Source organism: Cornus florida, unplaced genomic scaffold (assembly GCF_030987335.1).
Source record: "Cornus florida cultivar Cherokee Brave unplaced genomic scaffold, ASM3098733v1 CherokeeBrave_3.0.0_Hap2_Chr09, whole genome shotgun sequence".
NCBI lineage: Eukaryota > Viridiplantae > Streptophyta > Magnoliopsida > Cornales > Cornaceae > Cornus > Cornus florida.
This window is the reverse complement of record NW_026775579.1, coordinates 95,111,271-95,132,111: the sequence shown is the minus strand read 5'-3', so window position 1 is coordinate 95,132,111 and position 20,841 is coordinate 95,111,271. Positions and strand designations below refer to the sequence as shown.

Sequence of the window (20,841 nt, the reverse complement as noted above, 5' to 3'; positions counted from 1 at the left end):
AGAAAACAGGATTCAATATGTATATATATAAATTATCACAAGAGATAATTTATTCAATAGATGTATATATATATACATCTATTAAATAAATTATCTCTTGTGATATGATCGACCATACAAAAAATGTTATTTCTATTGAATAAATTATTTCTTTTGACGGATAAAAAATTATTAAAAAAAAAATTACATTGATTGAATAAATTATTTTGATAGCCAAAAAAAAAAAATTATTAGTATTAAATAAATTATCTTCTTCGAGAGAACTTTCAAAAAAAGGGGGAAAGAAAAGAAGAAAGAAATTATAGCACAGGGAAAGAAAAAAAAAAAAATTAGTAAAGGAACTAAAGAAGGTGAAAAAGGAGTTAAAAGTTGTATAAAGGGTAGTTATGACATTATAAAATAAGGAATTGTGCATTAATGAATTTAAGAATTTTCTTATCATTTCCTTTAAAAGAAAAAAGATAAATGGAGTATAATTGGAGAAAAGTTAAGTGCGAATATTACCTCCCTAACAAAATTATGTTTTCCTTAATCATATTAATCATGAATTGCAATTGAGAAAAAATAAAACTCTATGATTAATCCTTATGCTGCAAGGATAAACCAAGATCTTAAAAGATGGAGGCGGAATAAAATAAGGGTGGGTAAATAATCCGTGAATCCGGATCGGATCGGATTACTACACCCACGAATCGATGGCGAATTAAAAAAAATTGAATCCTTAACCCACGGATCGAATCACAGATTGAGCTGTTAAAAATTCGTTCCGGTCCATGAAATATATATTCAAAAATATATTAGTTAATAATAATTTAATGGATTCTAAGGATGTATTAGTAAATAATTATTTAAATAAATGAATTTAATATTAATAAATTAAAATACTATCTATTGCTTATGGTTAAAAAATAAATTAATAATAAATAATATTAATTATAAAAATAATAATGGATAATTAATTTAGATTAAATTCAATTCGCGGATCCAATTCAATCCGTTATTACACTGATTCGATACAATTCATAGAATAACAAATCAACGGATTAAAATTTGTCTAATTCAAGAGTGGCCATGAATCGGATTGGAGACCTCAATTCGATAACAGTGCACTGCAATTTAGGTGCCCTAGAATCAAATAATCTCTCCTCAAAAATAAAAACATGTAAGATGGAGCCGGAATAAAATATAATAATAATAATTTTTTGTAATCCAATAACAGTGCACTGCATTTAGATGCGCTAGAATCAAATAATGTTTCCTCAAAGGTAAAAACATGTCGTAATAGTAGTTTAGAGGTGTATAATTATTTTTATTGATAAGAAAAATGAAAAGATTTTTTTAACAATTGATGGCTTACGTATCATACCCGGAGTATCATTAGTCATGAATAATGATCTGCAATGCTGCTGCTGCTTCTTCTTCTTTTCTTTTTTTTTTTTTTTCTTTTTTATTTATTTATTTATTTTTTTATGCAATTCACGGCTAATCTTGATTAAGAAAATATATATTTTTTCCTTTAATAAACTGTTCATTATAATCATTTTACCCCAATTATAATTAATGATAAATTTTGAAAATTATCATTTTTTAAATTAACTATGCTTTCAATTGGTCATATGATTAGATGCTAATGTCATAATTAAAAGTTAATGTATACTGTGTATATTACTCTCCGTTCATAGTTTAACACCATATTATATATATATATAGAGAGCAAGAGAGAGAGAGAGAGTTAATATATACTATGTATATTACTCTCTACTCATAGTTTAACATATACTGTGTATATTACTCTCTGCTCATAATTTAACACCATATTATATATATATATAGAGAGAGAGAGAGAGAGAGAGAGAGAGAGAGAACGTGCAGAGCCTCTCACACATGTATACAATCGGGATGTGCCAATGCCAGTACGTGCAGAGCCTCTCACACATGTATACAATCGGGATGTGCCAATGCCAGTCTATTTATCAATAATGCTAATAATAATAATTGTGCCGGTTTATTTACCAAAAATTGAGCCAGTCTGCAATATACTGTATATCCGAAACCGATGAGAGACTATTAGCTAGAACCATTAATGACTAATCAACTTGCTGTCAGGTGAGTTACTGAATTAGTCTCAACTTCACCGCCATAAGATAACAAAAAAGATAGTTAATTTGTGTGTGTCTATATATATATATATATTATCTTTATTTTTAATTTTTTTTCTTTTCTAAAGAGGGACAGGGAGAATCAAAGCAGATGCTTTGCCTCATTACATGCCATAATATGTAATTACATCTTGAAAAGATGAAATTCAAACTTTTTACGTCATTAATAATAAAAATTTGATTTGAAAAAATTTATCGCTTTAAAAGTTACATAGACTTCTATCGATTTGGGAAAAAATTATTGACTGAAATTAATAATGGAGCTATCTAATTTGTGAAATGTCACATAGACACACACATACAGATGTCTCGACCGTTAGTGACATTATCATAAAGAGGGAACAATTGCAAAAATGTTAAATTTGAGGGATGTAATTGCAAACTATAGTGACTTGTGTCGGTGGAGATTTATTTATTGATTATTTTAAATTTGTAATAGACAGCATCACACTTTGAATGAGAGGACCCTGAAAAACACAATTTTAAGTTTGTCAAAAATCAGCACTTTCCCGGTTGTCCCCAAAAACCCAATAACCCTCGTGCGCTCACCCTCATCTGTCGCGCTCTCTCTCTCTCTCTCTCACACACACAATCACACACACACTTTAGTACTCTCTCTCTACCTCTGTCTGAATGATTCGAGAAAGATCTTAAATAGCCCCCTCATTTCGTCTCACTCGATGCTCCTCCCCTTTGGATCTGGGGATTCTTCACTTCTGCTCAAAGGTATTTCATCTTTTCATTTTATGTGTATGTGTAACGTGTGTGTATCTATATATATATATGTACACACTCGTACAATATATATTTTGTTAGTTGTTAGCGCATTGTAAGCTCATAAGCCTGGTGAGAGCACTTCTTTGCTGCAATTTGTAGATTTGGTGTACACACTCGTACAATATATATTTTGGTTTCATTTTTGTGTTTGCTTTGATTTCTCTTTTTTCAATTGTTTGATTGATTAAATGCCTTATTTTTGTGTTTACTTTGTTTGCAAGTGTATCAGATTCTTTTGAATTGTTGTTAAGCTCCCTTTTACAGCTCAAGCTTATATTTGAATGTATGCATTCTACAATATATATATATATATATATATATATATATATATATATATATATTAGCTACAGTTAATTGCATTTCTGTGTCCTCGGTTGAATTCAGTGACTTGTAGATATGCAAACATATATAGTGAATTTGAAAGAAAATTTTTTTTTTTGAATTTTTTGTACAATAATTAATTTTGTTTTCGTTATGCGTTCAGGTTTTACTTCATTGTTTGAACCTTTGGAGCTTACCGTTGGAAGATTCGTGATTGATTAGGAGGCTTTGACTGAAAGAGGGAGTTAGGATTCAATTGCCGAAGTAGTTCTAGTCATGAGCAAAAGTTGAGAAGTTGTTGATGTAGTAGTTTAGTTATTATCGGTCTTTGCCTTGAAATTTGGTGCATACTTGGCAAGAGGAGGCGATTTGGGTTATAGCTCCGGGGCAAAGATCTGAATTTTAGGTATTAGAGGGAAAAATTGATGGGTTGTGGAAATTGAAGTGTGTGGAGAGAAAAAGTTGACATATTAATTTCAATGGATTGCACACTTCCAAGTGATAGAGATTTTGCAGTTGATCTTGAGAGTGGTGGGACTACTAATGATGAAGTGGGAAGCACAGATACTGTTTTCGGTGCCAAACTAGCAAAAACATTTTTCTCCAAGGTCTGCAGTGGGTCAGTCAAGAGTGAAAATGGGGTTAATTTAAGCAGCAATATGTCAAATGGCACCAAGGCTTCCCATGAAAATGTCAAGTTGTTAGACAAGAAGGTGGAGGGAGAAGAGGATACAGGGAAGGAAAAACGTAAGAAGACGAGTGCTAAAAAGCCTCCCAAACCTCCTCGACCCCCCAGAAGTCCATCATTGGATGATGCAGACCAGAAGCTAATCAAAGAGATCTCTGAACTTCTCGTGATGAAACGTGCAAGAATCGAGCGAATGAAGGCATTGAAGAAGATGAAAGCCTCTAAGGCATCGTCATCAAATGGCAACTTATTCGCCATGCTGTTTACCATTCTCTTCTGTCTTGTGATAGTCTTTCAAGGTAAAATGTGAACTTTGCTTATAATATATCTATATTAAATATTGATAGTTTTCCTTGTGGATAATTTAGCTAGTCCGAATGGAACTTGTCCTGCTTCAGCATCTTTTTTAGTGATATACTGACAAACTTTTGATGTGGATGATGTAGAAGTGGTTGATTGTGAATCAGCCCCCTCTGAATTTTCATCCCAACTCATCTACTTTTGATATTTCTCTGTACTGTTGAGTGTGGAATGCTGTTCAATTTTTGTTTTACTACTTATTGTTAATTGATTAGTATATTGTTGGTTTATATTTCATAGCACCTATATTTTAACAGATTTATTTTGTTCCTGCATCCCTAACTCATGTTGATTCCTAATTACTTCGTTACTAACCTTTCTTTTCGTTATCTGTAGCAAGCCGGTGGTTTTTAATTTGTATTTATATTAGATATTAGGGTAGGATGCTGGCATTATGTATATGATTTTTTTTGTAGTCTCTCCATGTAGCTATTTGCATCTCTTGTTACAATGAGGCATAAATTTCGCTGAAATTTTTAAGCTTCTTGTTCAGTTTCTCAGTAGTGATGTTTCGTCGTTCAATTGTTATGTTATCTTTCCATTAGATTATGTACGTATTTTTTCATGCCAATTATATTTGTTTAAAATGATTATATTAGTTTTGCTTCACTCTTTTATTGAAATAATATGGTAAAAAAGATGAAATTGTTATCTTGATCTTTCTTATGCAGCGGAAGGCATCGTAAGTGTCCAAATTTATGTTTTCCTTCTCTCGCTCTTTTAAGTAGTTAATGGAAATTTTAGTCTGTCGACACTATGCATTGTAATAAGGCTATCCCTCTGTGTGGGGGGTTAAGACAATATCATTGATAGGAAACTTGTATCTTGTTACAATGTCACATGTGCTTCCAACACCCTTCAGCTGCAAGCAAAATGTTCTCTAAGCAATCTATAAAGCACATGTGATTGTTGATATCAGTAGTTTCTGGACTTATTTAGTCAAATTTTAGACCTTATTATTCTTTTTTAGCTTGAAATTTGAACAAATCATATGTCCCTTCAGCTCAATAGCGAGAAGATAAAAAAGTATTGCTGGATTTGACTAAGTCAACGATTGAATTATTTGTAAAATTTCACTCTCATAATCTTACTGGCAAGAGAGAAAATTTGCTTATGATCTTTGCATTATCCTTGCAGGAATGTGCTCTAGAAGAAGTTCAGCTGCAAGCTTTGAGGGCTCACCGGAGTCGGCTCAAGCCACCGAGGGTGGTCTCATTTCAGTTCGGTACCACTGGAATCCATCTACAAGTGATCCCAATATACCTGGTTCTGTGTCTCCCAAGTATGTACACCCCCTGTTATATCTTGCAATTTTGAAGAAAAAAAAATTAAATTAAAATTGTTAATGACAAGAGCCCTGTGGCAGTGTAGTAAAACCAATCTAAATGTTTGCAGTTTAGCGGAGTCTGTTTCTGGTTCAGATCCCGGGGATAAGATGAACAGAGCTACAGGATGAATGGAACAGAATTGGGAACAGAGTAGATCCACTGTTTTTTTGTTTTGTTTTTTTTATACGCATCATACATATACTAATGTTGTGCACGAGTAATAACCATAGGAGCTTTGCCCGTGTTGTCTAAAATCTCCATGTAATTAAAGAATCTGAAGTTGCCGCCCCAGCAACTATCCTTGCCAACCAGAATTTGAGGCAGATTTCTTATGAAACTCGGTCTTGGAGGTTTTCCTTACCGGCTTTTCTTACAAACTCTCAAGGAATTGCTGAATTCTGCAGAATCCTTTGTCATTGCATATATTATGTTTTTCAATAAGCTGCATATATTATATAGATGGTATTAAGTTGTTGGATATGTTGATATACTAAGAAATGGATGCTTATGGATCACTGAGAGCTTATAATGTTTTTCTATGGTTATCTAATGTTGTTCCAGTAATAAAGAAAAATGACAGGTATCTTGATTGAGGTGTTTTCATATCTTGATTGAGGTGTTTTTATTTAAAGATTCAATCTTTACTCGTCGCCTAGATAGTTCCATTGCGATAATGAAAAATATGAAAAATTACATGTAGTATAGCTAACCATATCCTTTAGGTGCTACTTTCAATTGCACTAATGAAAAATTAAATGTAGTATAGCTAACTCTATCTTTAGGTGCTTCAATACCAAGCATGTTTCTGTGGCTAAGCCATGGGAGGTTCTTATATATATGGTATGTATGGGGTGTTAACCAAAATACTCTTTCAATTACTAAATTTTTTCGATTCGATTAAATCCGATCTGATTTGGTGCTCCAAACATTTTTGACTTTTTTTTTTTTTTTTTTTTTTTCACAAATTATTTGGCCAGAATCCCTAACCTAGAGATTTGAGGATAGATCCATTATGTCATGTTTTTTGTCTGTCAAATATTTCCATTCCCAAGAAATGGATAATTGAAGGTCCAATGCTCTGAATGAGATCACTAAGGTCAATAATGTACCAAGGCCAGCTTGTTATTTTATAGTATTTATTCTCTTTTCCCTAGGTATTGTACAGTCATTAAAACAATAAAAACATAAATAAGAAAGAATATACAGTACCTGGTATACGTAGATGGTATCAAAGGAATTACACAAATACCACTGAGTTATAATAATAAATAAATAAATAAAAACTACTCCTATTTTTTTTTTTTTTTTTAATCAAAAGACGATCAGCTCATAGTCTCATCCCTCTCAATTTTTTTAAACGACCATGGCATGTATGACGTGTATTGAAAATAAAAATAATAATATTTAAAAGAGATCTCAACATACTTAAATTCAATTTCTAACACATTTGTTCTAAATTTTAGTACATGGAAAATTTAGGAACAACGTTAACTGGTAGAATTTCTGATAATCCTCCGTCAAAATGGATAAAGTTTAGGAAAAAAAAAAAAAACTCACTCAACAGTATGAGCATCAAAAACTTGGTGGAAAAAAGATTAATTAGTTTATTTTAGAGGATGAAAAATACATCCACGAACACACCAACCCCTCACAGCAACATCCTAATTATGGAGGTGGCCACAGCAGAGAGGTCATGCACAGCTTGGTTCAAACCAGTGGCCGGCGAATTGAACAGCTTCAAGCTGTTCGCGCAAGTTTGGGCCTCCACGACGCAATCAGACATACCATCTTCACCAAACTTGGGATTACCAGGCAAAGCCTCATAAGCTTCTGGAATGTCAACCTCTAGAATCATCTTGTAAGCAAAAGTGCACGCATCAATGGCTTTCTGCAACTGTGGGGTGGACCCTTTAAGGGTCTTGATCTGTTGCAGCGTCCGAGTCGCCTTCGCCTTCGTGGCATCGACCATAAGGATGGACAGGCCTCCAACATCTGAATGGGCGCTTTTAGGGTTTGATCGCAGGGTCGAGAGACAGAGTTGAACGTGTGGCGTTGCCTTGCATGTTGAGGCTACCAAATCTTGTGCCATCACACAGCGTTGGATTGATAGTATAACAAATATGGTGGTAAGAAAGGTGAATTTCGGGGAGAGAAACAAACCCTTCATTGCAGTACTAATATTAGACTGGAGTGGAATATATGGTTTAAGAGAAGATTGGATGATGATAGATGTTAGTGAAAGCAAAGTGTTGTTTATATAGACAGCTTAATTGGCTTCTCTCCTTCTGTTTTGGATCAATCCGCATTCATTTTATTTATTTATTTATTACCTTTTTTGATTTTATACTTAAAGGATATATATATATATATATATATATATATATATATGCATTTATTTATAATTGGATCATACTATAAATATATATATATATATATATATTGATATTTCTATTTTAAATCAATTAATGGCATATCCGTACAAAAATAAATTAACTTCAAAGCATAAATAACTATTGTTTGATATTAATATCCAACTTTATATTTTTCCCCTAAAATCTCAAATTATATATATATATTTTTTTTGCCTAAAATCCCAAATTATATCGCTCCATTGATTGATGACAAAAGATTGATAATGACTAATGACTAGACATTGATTCAATCGATCACACTACATAGAAAATTGCAAGGGAATTATTTATGGGCTTTGTCGTCATTATCTCAAGAATTTATTCCAAATAAAAAGATTGGTATATAAATATAAATAATCATATCATGATCTCTAGAATTTATTCCAAACAAAAGATTCTTATATAGATATAGATATAGATATACGTACTTATATATACACACAGATTTTGTTTCAAATTATTTTTCTTAAGATTTTGTATCACTGAAATGCTGATATATTTGCTATTAGAATTACAAGTGCTGTTTGGGATAAGTTTCATCAACCTTTTCTGTCGAGTTAGGGGTTACAGAGTGTGTTTGGGCAGATTTTGGACGGGTTTTGGATAGGTTGGGTATGAATGGGTAATAATTCATTCTCAATCCACCAATAGTGGGTCATAAATAGGTAAAAGTTTAAATGGGCGGATTAAAAAGGATTAACCCATTCCAACCTTCCATGGCTAAAAAAAAAAAAAAAATTATAATTTGTTCTTACATTAATTTTTTGATTTCTATAGTTACAATTTTTTTTTTCCTTTTTTCTTTTGGAAAAAGTCACTATAAAACTTAATCAATAATATTAATCAATTTTTTTATTTCAAGAGTTACAATTTTTTTTTTAAAAAAATTTATTTTGGAAAAAGTCACTATACAACCATGGTTCACCCTATCGTCTGATACGCGGCGTATACACGATATTTACACTGACTTTGTCCAACCCCGTTACACCGCGACCGTGACCAATACTACAAATCATGAATACAACTTACTCAACAATGAGGGTTAAGATAGGTAACCACTCTTAACCCATTATTAATCATTGAATTGTATGATTACCCACTTTTTACTTGTTGTAACCCACTCACTTAAATTTAGGTGCCCAAATAATTTAATTTTAATGGACGAATAAATTTAGACAGTTTAATAAGTTTGAATTTAAATTGCCACGTTACAAGTAGCATTCAGCACTTGAAATGTAGTCGAACCCCCTCCCATCCACCAATTTATATATATATATATATATTCACACTACTCGCAGGCTCACTTTTTAGAGAGGCTCGAACATTCTTCACCATCCACATTGTGAGAGAGAGACATTTATAGGCTAATGGGCTTAGAAGGGAACCAGAAATGAGCTGCTGTATAATATTACTATCGACTACCATAATAAAAATGCTATACAAGCCGACTCAGATCAAGACAGCATATTTGACTTGAAATCATTCTTGATTGAGGAGTCATAAATTTCCACCCCTGACAATCAACATACAAGTCTACCATGCCACTGCCAAAACCCAGATTTGTTTTCCCATATAATGAGGAGATGAAAGCCAGCGATTCCTGACTAGTAGTCCAAACAAAAGCTTTTACTGTGAAATATATGAAAATATAGAAAACAAAGAATTTTTTACAGTTTATATATGAAAACTACATGACCTATTTGATTTTCTCCCACCACCAACCTTTAGCTTTTACAACCTCCCCATTCAATAAAAAAATAAAATTATATTCTATGTTGCACCTGTATTGCTAAAAACTGTGCAAACAAGAAAGCCAAAATTGTGAGCCAGGGAGGGCATAACAAAATAAGAATCGACACCAAAAGAATTGCGATTATAAAGGGTCTACCCCCCATAACTTGGGTAATCGGAATTATCATCCATAGCCGCATACCCAATGAAGTAGTGAGGTAAATGTTTCGAGTACAATGGGACCCCTTGATGATTGCTATCTAAAATTCGCCAGCGTGCTTTTGTCCCTTTGCTGCTTCCAGTGTCATACCGAGCGTCCTTAGGTAGCTGAGCCGCTGGCACGACAGATAACCCTATCCTTCCAGGAGGGCCTTGGTAGCCATTACTGATATTGTTCAAGAAATCTTCCTCAACATAATCCACATCAAGGAAGTTGTTCCCGCCAGGCTGTAAGCCCCAGTAGAACACAGCGTTCGGCTCTCCTACATCCACATCAGTATATTCTGTAGGATTTGGGTCACAAAAACCCTGCAACTCCTCCAACTGTACAAATAAATAAAGCCTTTTTAGATCAGGAAAGTATAAACATAAATGAATGGCAAACTCAATGGAAAATGCACTACAAATGGATACAAAAGAACAAGATGCGATATTCAAGCTGCCCAACAGGTTAGATTTCAGTTTTAGCATGAACTTTTCCCATGGGATCCATCTACTATGAGGCATTATCAACAGAACTCATTAAATAATGCTTACAGATAAACAGGTAAATTCTAAGAATGCTCATTAAATCATTTCAGGGAAGATGATATACAATGGAATACCTTCAAAATCTACACACACACAAAAATATATATATATTCACAAGCAGGTTCATGTTCACCAGGTTAGTGCGTGATGCCAATTACCTCCTTTTATGTTTGTTTCTCTTAATTAATGCGTTCTATTCATTGCCCAAGTACATCACTAATTAGGTTTTAGCTTGTTTGCTTATTGTCCTTCAAACGCGTGTGCGAGAGAGAGAGAGAGGAAGGGAGGGGGGAATTGTATATAATTAAGAAATTACCTTTACGAGAAGACAGCGAAAACGTGACTTGGCCCAACCTACCCAATCTCCTAACTCATCTCGATCAGAAGCCAAAAGACATATCTTGACAAATCTTGTGTATTTCTTGGAATATGGAAAGGGTTCAAATAGGTTAGCCCAATCAAAATCTGGCCTCAAGATATCCTGCAATGTCAGGAAAACATGCATAACCAAGTGTACTAAAGTATAATAAAAAAAATCACAGCTTCCAAAATCCATCAAATATGACCTACTGACACTAGTGACTCGACAAGAAGTTTACACACAACACAAGCAAGTTGCAGAATTAAAGTTCTATTAAACAGCATAATTACCTTAGTCATAGTATGACCTCGTAGGACCTCTGTTCTGATTCTCTGATACGTGCTTCTGGTAATATTGGAATGGCAATATTCATGTGGACTACATGGCAACCGTATAGGCATCAAAGACCGTGTTTCTGTGGCATTTTTAGTCACCGGCAATACTCCATCTTGCAGATTTACCGGAGTTGGCCAAGGCCAAAAGGCAAAAGTACCAAAAAAGCTTGAAATCAGAGCATTCAGGCTGGAATTTGGATGCCTTTGACAAATAAAAGCTGCAAGAACAGCTAAATGGACTCCTCCAAAAAACCCAAGTAACTGTGAGCAAATAAAAATTAATAAGACCAATTTCCACAAAAGGCAAAACAACACAAGCTAAAAATGCCAGAAGTTATGTAGAAGTAAGAATTAACACCAAGCAGATGTCCTTACATTACCATACACCCCCCGCCTTTTTGCCCAAAATTTAACACATCGGAGCAATGATTGAAATACCTGGTACGGATCAATCCAAGAATGTAAGATATCTACAATTAACTCAAACCACATAAGGTAATAAAAAGAAACATAAGAAGGAAGATATGATGCTTCCAGAAGATTCTGCATATATTAATACCACAAATCAGCAAATTTGGGAATAACCCGATGAGGTACTTATCAACATCACTTCCCATCTTCAAAAAGAAATCAGGCATACTTGTGCATCAAACAGAAAGGGAAAGAATATCTTTTTCATGGACATAATACCCACAGCTTCAAATGTCAACCTACCGAAGCCGACTGGAAATCGGCATAATAAATTTACCAATTAATTTCAATACAATCACAATGAACCTTGAAACCTAATTCCAATAAGAAAAACCATCCATTTTACTGTCTAGCACATGACAATATAAAAATGACTTGGACGAAACAACACTTTGTGCACTACCCATGTAAAAAATCTCCAAATAGTGTATATTGTAATTTAAATATCATTCTTCCGTGAGAAAATTCTGCAAAATTTATAGTAACAGGTTATCCTTACATTCATAACTAAAAAGCATGCAGAATAAGCGTTTTAACAATTATATCCAACAAGGTTTAGTTCATTATCACAAGGCATCTTCTAAACTTATTTATAAAGGTTTTAACAATAAATCCGAATCGAGGTATTACAACACTGGACAAAGAACAAGAATGATACCATGATGTTCATCTTTATAAGCCAAAAAAATATATATGAACACATTTAGAGAGAAACATATAATTAACGCCTACCTCCAAGTTTGGCACAAGCTGAAGAATACTCTTATTAGCACGTACTCCAGACAAACTTTTCCAACTGGTTTCGTCAATATTCTTCAGAAAGAATGGATTGAGTATGTCTACATTCTACAAATCAGATGCTTGGCATGTCAAAATATCCATATCCATAAAGGAGACGACAGATGATAACTCATAATAATATGGTATTTGTAAATGATATTGTAGATAAAAACTAAATTTAAACATGCTGACACGAGAAACTTGAGAATCTACAGGAGCTCAACAAAAAGAATCAGCTCGGAGAGAGTAATGTGAGATGCTTTTACGAAGCCCTAAGGGCCTTGCCCACAAAACCAACATTGAGCACAGAATTGATAAGAGCTCTGAGAACATATATTGTGTTACACCGTCTCCAAACTCACCTCGGGAACAGATTTTACTTTAAGTTGAGCGTATGGAAGGTCAATTGAGATCCCATTGAATTTGAACCGCATTAAAGGAACTTTTGCATCTTTCACACAATGAATTTCTGTTACTTCTGGTCTGCTTTTAAGTATGTTGCGCAGAACAATAAAAAAATCGTCCTGCAAGCATCATGAGGTAACAAGTGATCCTTCTTGTGCTAGCTTATATATGAAAAAAATGATCAAGCAAGTAAAATCACTTACAGTCATAGTGGCAAAGCAAGGGCCAACACATAAAGCATCAATATCAGACCCTGAATTATGAACCTGGATAAAGTAGAATTTGTTAATTGACAAAAGCTGTAAAAATACATCAACTTCCCAAATCAACTGCAATGCATATTGCGATGCATACGCGTATAAGGTGAAGGTTGAACTCTACAACAACAGCAGTAATTTCTCTCATTTGATTCAAATTACTACTGAAACTATCCAATTCAATGAACAATTTTACAAACTGACAAAGACCTTCGAAAATTGGAAAACGCAATCAACTCCATAAGAAATTGAGTCAATCGGGTATCAGTCTATCAGAGGCGGTGAGAGGAAGAACGCCGCTAAAGGAATAGAGACCCCCTTAGAGATTGGAAAAGAAGAGTATACCCATAGGAAGAAGCGAGTCGTGCCAAAACTCGTGTGGATAAGAAATGAACATTTATTACAAGAACCGCCATAGCATTGGCTTGAGTGGTATGTCCTCTAACTTCCCCAAAGGGAGAAAAACTTCATTATGCCCACATCCAACCGTTCATATACTGCGTGTGTAATACACGCGTGGGCATATCATGAACAATCTGGATGCGCCCGTTGCACGGTGAAACAGGCACAATAAAGTTTTTCTCCCCCAAAGGAGATGTTGAGAGTTCAAACTCCAGTTGGTGCATGTGTTCATGAGTTACTTTCCAATTATACAAAAAAGAAAAAAGTACCACAAGAAACCTTAACAAAGTTTCAAAAAGGAATACAAGAAAGCATATTTTAATTATTTTCTATTTGACAAAGAATTTTGATAGGCAATTCAACATTACTCATACCTTAGCTAGCGCCGGAACGAAAAGAATAACTAGGGCTAGCCGGCACCTTCGGACCATTAGTTCCTAATCCTCATACAGAATGCACTGGAAGTGTAAATAACAAGTAGCAATCTTGATAAATAGTTCAATTAGCTGTAATTCTTAGATGATATTTTATATAAATTTGTGATATTGCCAATTTGTTGTATGTAAATTACTGATTTACATACAACAAATTGGCAATATCACAAATTTATATAAAATATCATCTAAGAATTACAGCTAATTGAACTATTTATCAAGATTGCTACTTGTTATTTACACTTCCAGTGCATTCTGTATGAGGATTAGGAACTAATGGTCCGAAGGTGCCAGCTAGCCCTAGTTGGTAAATTTTTTTGGTACTTGTAACAATAACCAACAAGTGAATTCCACCCCATGCAAGTGATTGTTGTTAGCGTAGCAACTTTCAGAATCCTAAGACCATCCAGTCTCATTTACTATGCATGCGGGTGATTTTTTAAAAACCCACTGCTTGGTAAGCTTGTTAGCTATAGCAGCTTTAAACCGTAACCATTTCTTTATTCTAGAAATCAAATGTGGGGAATTTAAGAACATAAATGCAATCTTATTAAACAACAGCCAAATATATGAATCATCAGGTGGCAATCGCCTTGTGCATCCTCATTCTACAATAAAAAATGTGCAGTATGCCCTTCAATGGTTTTTTTTCCAATTAATTTATTCTAATCATGTCATTTAAACAATAACTTGTTCCATCTCATTAGTTGAATTCAAAATTACTGTAGAAACATGTGTGCAATCCTATACACTACATGTATTGTAAGAACTTTCATGTGTACAGCAATTAGTTCATATTTGCTTTCTTTCAATTAGTAAAATTATAATATACAATCATTCATGGACACTGATATGTCCTATGATATCTCTATATTTTATCAGTATGGGAGTGTGCACTTGACGCCAATTCAGTATGAAGGAAACAAATCAGTTCCCCGCAATTCATTTATTTTTCTTTATTGACAGCATTGATGTGCTCCCTCTTCAATGACTATTGCTTTCTAATCAATATCGGATTAGTGTAAGAACTTTCATGTGTACAGCGATTAGTTCATATTTGCTTTCATTACAATTAGTAAAATTATAATATACGATCGTTCATGGACACTGCCATGTCCTATGATATCTAGATATTTTATCAGTATGGGAGTGTGCACTTGATGCAATTCAGAATTAAGGAAACAATTCCATTCCCCGCAACAGATTTCTTTGCTCACGACGGGTGAAGAGAATCCTGATGAAATTAAAGCTTTTTTCTTTTTTCTTTATTGAGAGCATTGACGTGCTCCATCTTCAATGACTATTGCTTTCTAATCAATATCTGATTCACATCTTAATGTACAAATCTTTCATTCTTGTTTCTATAAGTATTGATTAGGGTTTGGAATTACCGAGTGGTAGCTTATCAGTATGGGAGTGTGCTCTTGATGACAATTCAGTATTAAGGTAGACAATTCAGTTCCCCACAAATTTTATTTTATTTTATTTTATTTTTTCTTCTTTATTGAGAGAGTTGACGTGCTCCCTCTTTAATGACTTTTGCTTTCTAATCAATATTGGATTCACATCTTAACATACAAATCTTTCATTCTTGTTTCAAGAAGTATTGATTAGGGTTTGAAATTATTAAGTGGTAGCTTAGGAAAGTGGTAAATGTGTTATTAATGTTGTTGGGGATCCTAGAAGTCATTCTAGGAAGAATCAAGGATCATTAGTAGCTATATTATAAAAGAACAGCTGCTTTCTCCGCCTAAGAAGACTTAATCAATATAATTTTGAGTTATTATTAGTTTATAAACAATTCTTTAGACTTTTCACAGATTTCCCTTTAAAAATCTAGACGGCAATTGTTGTTATTCTACTATTTCTTACTACCCTAAGAGGACTATAATCTTAATTATGTTTGCTGAATTCTCCCTATTTCTTTTTCTTCTCTTGTGAAGTGAGAAGTTCCAAAAACTGCAATGATGATGAAGTTGCTTTGTAAAGAATCTATCGAAAAAAAAAAAAAAATCCAAAAATGGAATTGCCCACCCTCTCCCATCTTCTTTCTTTTCTCTCTTTATCTACTAGTTTTTTTAGTCTTTTCACATCATATAATAGATTTTAAAAGAATAAAAAGAAAAGCAACAAGCTTCTCACCCACCACGTGTTTGACAAAGTTCTCATGAAAGCCGTATTGCATCAATGATGCTCAAAATCCAGATAGACTCATAATCAAGATCTTACAATCTAATAACCCAACACTCTGTTTTAATTCATCTTTTGCTTCCTAAAAACAAACAACTAATTCATGGGCCCAAATGCATGTATTCGGTGTGACTGCATATCTAGTCCAGGCAACGGAACTCTCTGAACCCAAATGTGTACAAAAGTTGGTACCGGTACGAAGACACATGCAAATTTAAGGACATCAAATATTATGAGTTGTGATGTTACTTAAGATACTCTCAAGCACAAAATCCAAATTAAAGGACATTTGGTGGGGGAAAAAAATGTTTGCATATATCTCTCCAAGTGAGAAAAAGGAAGCCACACTCTTCTAACATATTTGATCAGTTTCTTCTTTTCTGTCATCACATTCAGAGGATCTACATGTCTAAATAAGTTCATGTATCATACACATATCGCATGCTCATACATTCAACACAAGGTGTAACCCGGGGACATTAGAGCTATGAATCATTTCATGCATCCCAAAGCCATATGAACACTCATTCATATATAATATGAGATGAAGATTTCCCAATTGGCAGTTATAGTAGTGGATATTTGGATCTATATGGTTTCTGCTTGATGTGAAACCTCTATGTGATAAAAATTGGGAATTAAAACTATTTTCAACAGACAACCTACTGAGCACCAAAATATTCTTGAATATTCCCATTTCTGGAAGTCTGTAACATTCTCCGAATGTATTAGTAACCACATAATTCCAGAACATGTACCGTTGCAAATGCAACCTGGGAAAATACACTTTTATTGAGTGAATGCCAAAAGGAAGAAAATAATAGTTATTGAGTGAAAAGATGGACGCTTGATAACAATAACATAGATCTGAACATAGAGAGGCAATATCTTCAGAATGATGCATGCACAAGACAAGAAGCTTCTCCTATATCAAATTAAAAAAGGAAACAAAACCAAACAAGAAAAGGAATAGGACCAAAAAAAAAAAGAAACAACTTCTAAGAGTTCAATATTACATCATTACACCATCAAGAATTACAGAAAAGTAGGAGCATCTGCGAGACAGAACATGAACATAGGGAAAAAAATATATATCCCTTGCCCAATGGAGAAATAAAAATAACAATGCTGAACACAAAAACGATTAGCTCAAAGACGAAAACACTAATAAGTACACAGACACACACACACACACACAAAAAACTTACTCCAAGTCCATATGATCCATATGTTAATATTGTGGCAGAAGCAGAGGTTATATGGTGTTTTGGAAGCCGACGCTGGTAAGCCACCCTCTTAACCCAATTTGTGACTATCTGAAAAATGATGTGAAAGATTGAGATTTACAAACAGTGACCATCAAGTAAGTTTGTTGAAGCTAGTAAATACTAGATGAAAATCTATGCTTGTGAATCTAATTCATGGCGAACGCACTGATGTCGGTATGCATGTACCTCAAATAACAATAAGTATCTGGATCAACACAACAAAAAGCCCAATGAAACAACATTGCCCAAAATACTCGACTTCCTTGTTAATAAACCCATACATCGCGACAGGAAGAAATTTCTTAAGATACTTAATTTCATTTTAAATAAAAATTTCAAAATACTAATTAGAGTAGGTAAAATTAATTTCTTGAACAGATCCCAAAAAATGGAAATGCAAAAAGTTATGTCTCAGTGAGAAAGTTTTAACACAATGCTGCACACCAAATAGAAACTTGCAGATAATAATAATCAGAATTTAGTAGTATCTTACGAATGTTATTACCTGTGCTGAGCATATACATAGACATGCATATCCATAAACATAAACCCACAAAATAAGCTTACATGAAAACAGAGATATCAAGATTTAGGAAGTTATTAAAACAATCTTTTATTCTTAATTAATTAGCTTCAATACCTGTTTGAGTGTGTCAATGGCATTTTTCCTCTTGATTTCCTCTTCTGACGAAGGCGTAAGTCCTTCATTTGCCATAAACTACAAACACCAGACAATAATAAATCAAGATCATGACCTAAAACTCATAGAGAAAAAAATTGCAGAGAACTTCTTAGGCAATTGGACAGGAAGATTTCTCGTTTTGGTGAGATTCACATAAAAGGTCTTTCATATATAGCTACCTGAAGCAGAGACATTGACCTCGCCTCCTCCATTCGATCCAAAACAGCTGGATTCAAAGCGAAACGAACGGGAACAACCACAGAAGGATTGACCGGAACCAACTGAGGCACAACTGAACCAAAGCAAGGGTTTATCACACCAAAAGGCTGTCTAGGAACGAAGGTCACCGGAGGGTTCGCAGCTCGAAAATTGGTGAACTGGTGATTAGGAACAACGATGACACTTGTTTGATTATGTCTCTCATATGCCATACACACCACTCAGATCGCTTAGAGAGAATCAAGCAAGTGTCCTAAACCAAATAGCTCTAGGGTTTGCAATTCAAAAAATAAATAGAAGTTATAAATATATATATATATATATATATATATATATATGTATAGACAGCGCAGAAATTCTGATTTGAAGTTAGAGAGAGAAAGAGAAGAACCCTAATAATAACAATGAAGAAGAAGCCAGATAGGAACTAGGATGGTGTTTGGCTACTGATTTGCTTTTTGAAATTGCAACGGTGTCAAAGGCGACGACGAGAGAGGGTAACACGGTTTGCGGTCTACATTCCCTGGGAATCCACGCGTCGAAAGATGGAGAACCCAAGTGTCGAGCACTAAGTGGACACCCAATGCCGTTACATAAAGGGGTAGAATTACAAATCTTTTTGTCTTCTCGAAGTTTCTCGCAACCATGACGTGGCTAATAACCAATGGCTGGTCAGATATGTATTGGGCTACAGATGGTGGACCTTAATGGGCCTAGCCTAGGAAGTAATACGTATAATGGGCTTCTAAACTTAACCAAGCTCATATAGTGCTTGGATTGGGCGGGCCAACACAAACTTGTATAAGCAAATATGATAAGTTGGGACTGTTGAGATGCCGTGATTGTGGAACCAATATACCAGTGGGCTGTTGCTGAGTTACAGTCATAATCCAGTATGCCCTTTGTAGCTCTGCACATTGTTCATCGTTACATATATATATATATATATATATATATTTTATCGATTACATAACCGATGTGAGAATTAATGATTATGATAAATACATAGAAAAGTGTTTTGTTGTTTATAAAAGCTTACAAAAAAATTTGTTGGACCTTATTTGTTGGAGTAACTAGAGAAACGGATCAATTTTTAAAGCATTATGCCCTCTGTAGCTCCACATTGCTCATAGTTTTCGTTACATACAAGTATATATATCTATTGCTATTAGTTTATTTACCTACCCAAAAGGATAATTTGTGATTTTTTTTTTAGATTTTTTTTTAATCGATTATTTACCGATATGAGAATTAGCAATTATGATAAATATATAAAAAAGTGTTTTGTTATTTTAAAAAGTTGACAAGAATTCTTGTTGGACTTTATTTATTGGAGTAATTACAAATACAAATCAGTTTTTATAGCATTATACCCTTTGTAGCTCCACATTGTTCACGGTTTTTGTTCCATATATACAAATACAAAGGGTGAAGGGCAAAAAACACCCCTAAAGTATGCTTAGGGTGCATATCACACCCCTCCCGTGCAAAACACACCCCTCAAGTTTCAATTTGATGCAATCAAGTCCCTCAGAAAAATTTAAAACTGAACTTGACTAAAGTACCCTTGATCAACAATTTTATAAAATATATAAAAATACAAAAAAAAAAAACTGTAAAAAGACCAAAAAGGACTCTGCGAAACCCTTTTCGGTTTCTTGGGCTTCAGTTTTCACGAACAGCATGAAACTCCGGGGACTTACAGCGAAGGTAGTGCCGGCCGCCGGAAGTTACACTCTGCAAATATCTAGGGAAATCCGGCAGTGGTCCTGCCGCCGCCGACGACAACCACCTTCGCCGATAACGACGACGACCCCGACAACCCAACGACGGCCACACCGACACGACATCTCCGCGTTTCTCTCCCCTCTTATTAACGACTTTCATCTCCACTGATGACAACGACGACCAAGACGCCACTGCAATTTTTGTGTTAAGAGGGGAAAGAGAGATGAAGTGGAGATGGATCAAAGAATTCTATGGCCATGGCTGACTCGTCCGAGTTGGACTCGGGGTGAAGCTAAATTGTAAAATAACAAAGCCTAATACAGATACATCCATGGGTGGTGACCTTCAATATATTCAAACAGTGAGAGAGACCCAATCGGCGAAGCAACTCTGGCGACCATGAACACCAGCAAGACTCGAGAGCTTGTTCGATTCTAAGTTCTCTACAAGAGCTGTGAGTTGCCGATGCGAGCACCAAACGACAGACTTCAACGCCGTTGAATCTGCGTCATTACCGTCGGCTGTGTAGTCGCCATCAAATCTGCGTCGAATCTGCTCTCCGGGGCTCTGCGTCATCGCCGAAATCTTCTTCAGCTTGCCGTCACGTGCGAATTGGGTATCTTCAACGCAATCTCGAACGATGACCACCAAATCCAAACCCCAAATTGAAAGCCAATAACGCACAACACGACCACCTATCTTGATTTGCAGGTGGCGGCCATGGGTTTACCGAATCGTCATTAATAAATCGATCTGCGGTAGTGGCGGCGACGACATAATTTCA

The 20,841-nt window shown here is 34.6% G+C and overlaps 3 protein-coding genes across 3 annotated transcripts; 1 reads left to right on the top strand and 2 right to left on the bottom strand.

The window, feature by feature from the left end:
* The first annotated feature begins 2,627 nt into the window (after window positions 1-2,627).
* On the top strand, window positions 2,628-6,183 carry LOC132275375 (uncharacterized). Its single transcript, XM_059776842.1, has 4 exons — window positions 2,628-2,885; window positions 3,421-4,244; window positions 5,443-5,587; window positions 5,701-6,183. Exons 2-4 carry the CDS (start codon window positions 3,737-3,739, stop codon window positions 5,759-5,761), a joined length of 714 nt encoding a protein of 237 aa, XP_059632825.1. The 5' UTR covers window positions 2,628-2,885; window positions 3,421-3,736; the 3' UTR covers window positions 5,762-6,183.
* Window positions 6,184-7,213: 1,030 nt separating this feature from the next.
* On the bottom strand, window positions 7,214-7,912 carry LOC132273521 (cell wall / vacuolar inhibitor of fructosidase 1-like). Its single transcript, XM_059774479.1, has one exon. The coding sequence runs from the start codon at window positions 7,798-7,800 to the stop codon at window positions 7,282-7,284; it is 519 nt and encodes a 172-aa protein (XP_059630462.1). The 5' UTR covers window positions 7,801-7,912; the 3' UTR covers window positions 7,214-7,281.
* A 1,740-nt stretch (window positions 7,913-9,652) lies between these two features.
* On the bottom strand, window positions 9,653-18,833 carry LOC132275374 (nuclear poly(A) polymerase 3). Its single transcript, XM_059776841.1, has 10 exons — window positions 18,290-18,833; window positions 18,069-18,146; window positions 17,369-17,476; window positions 13,081-13,143; window positions 12,835-12,996; window positions 12,425-12,538; window positions 11,597-11,659; window positions 11,177-11,482; window positions 10,842-11,006; window positions 9,653-10,318 (listed from the first exon to the last, which is right to left on the bottom strand). The coding sequence occupies exons 1-10, from the start codon at window positions 18,539-18,541 to the stop codon at window positions 9,929-9,931; spliced, it is 1,701 nt and encodes a 566-aa protein (XP_059632824.1). The 5' UTR covers window positions 18,542-18,833; the 3' UTR covers window positions 9,653-9,928.
* Between the last annotated feature and the right edge of the window lie 2,008 nt (window positions 18,834-20,841).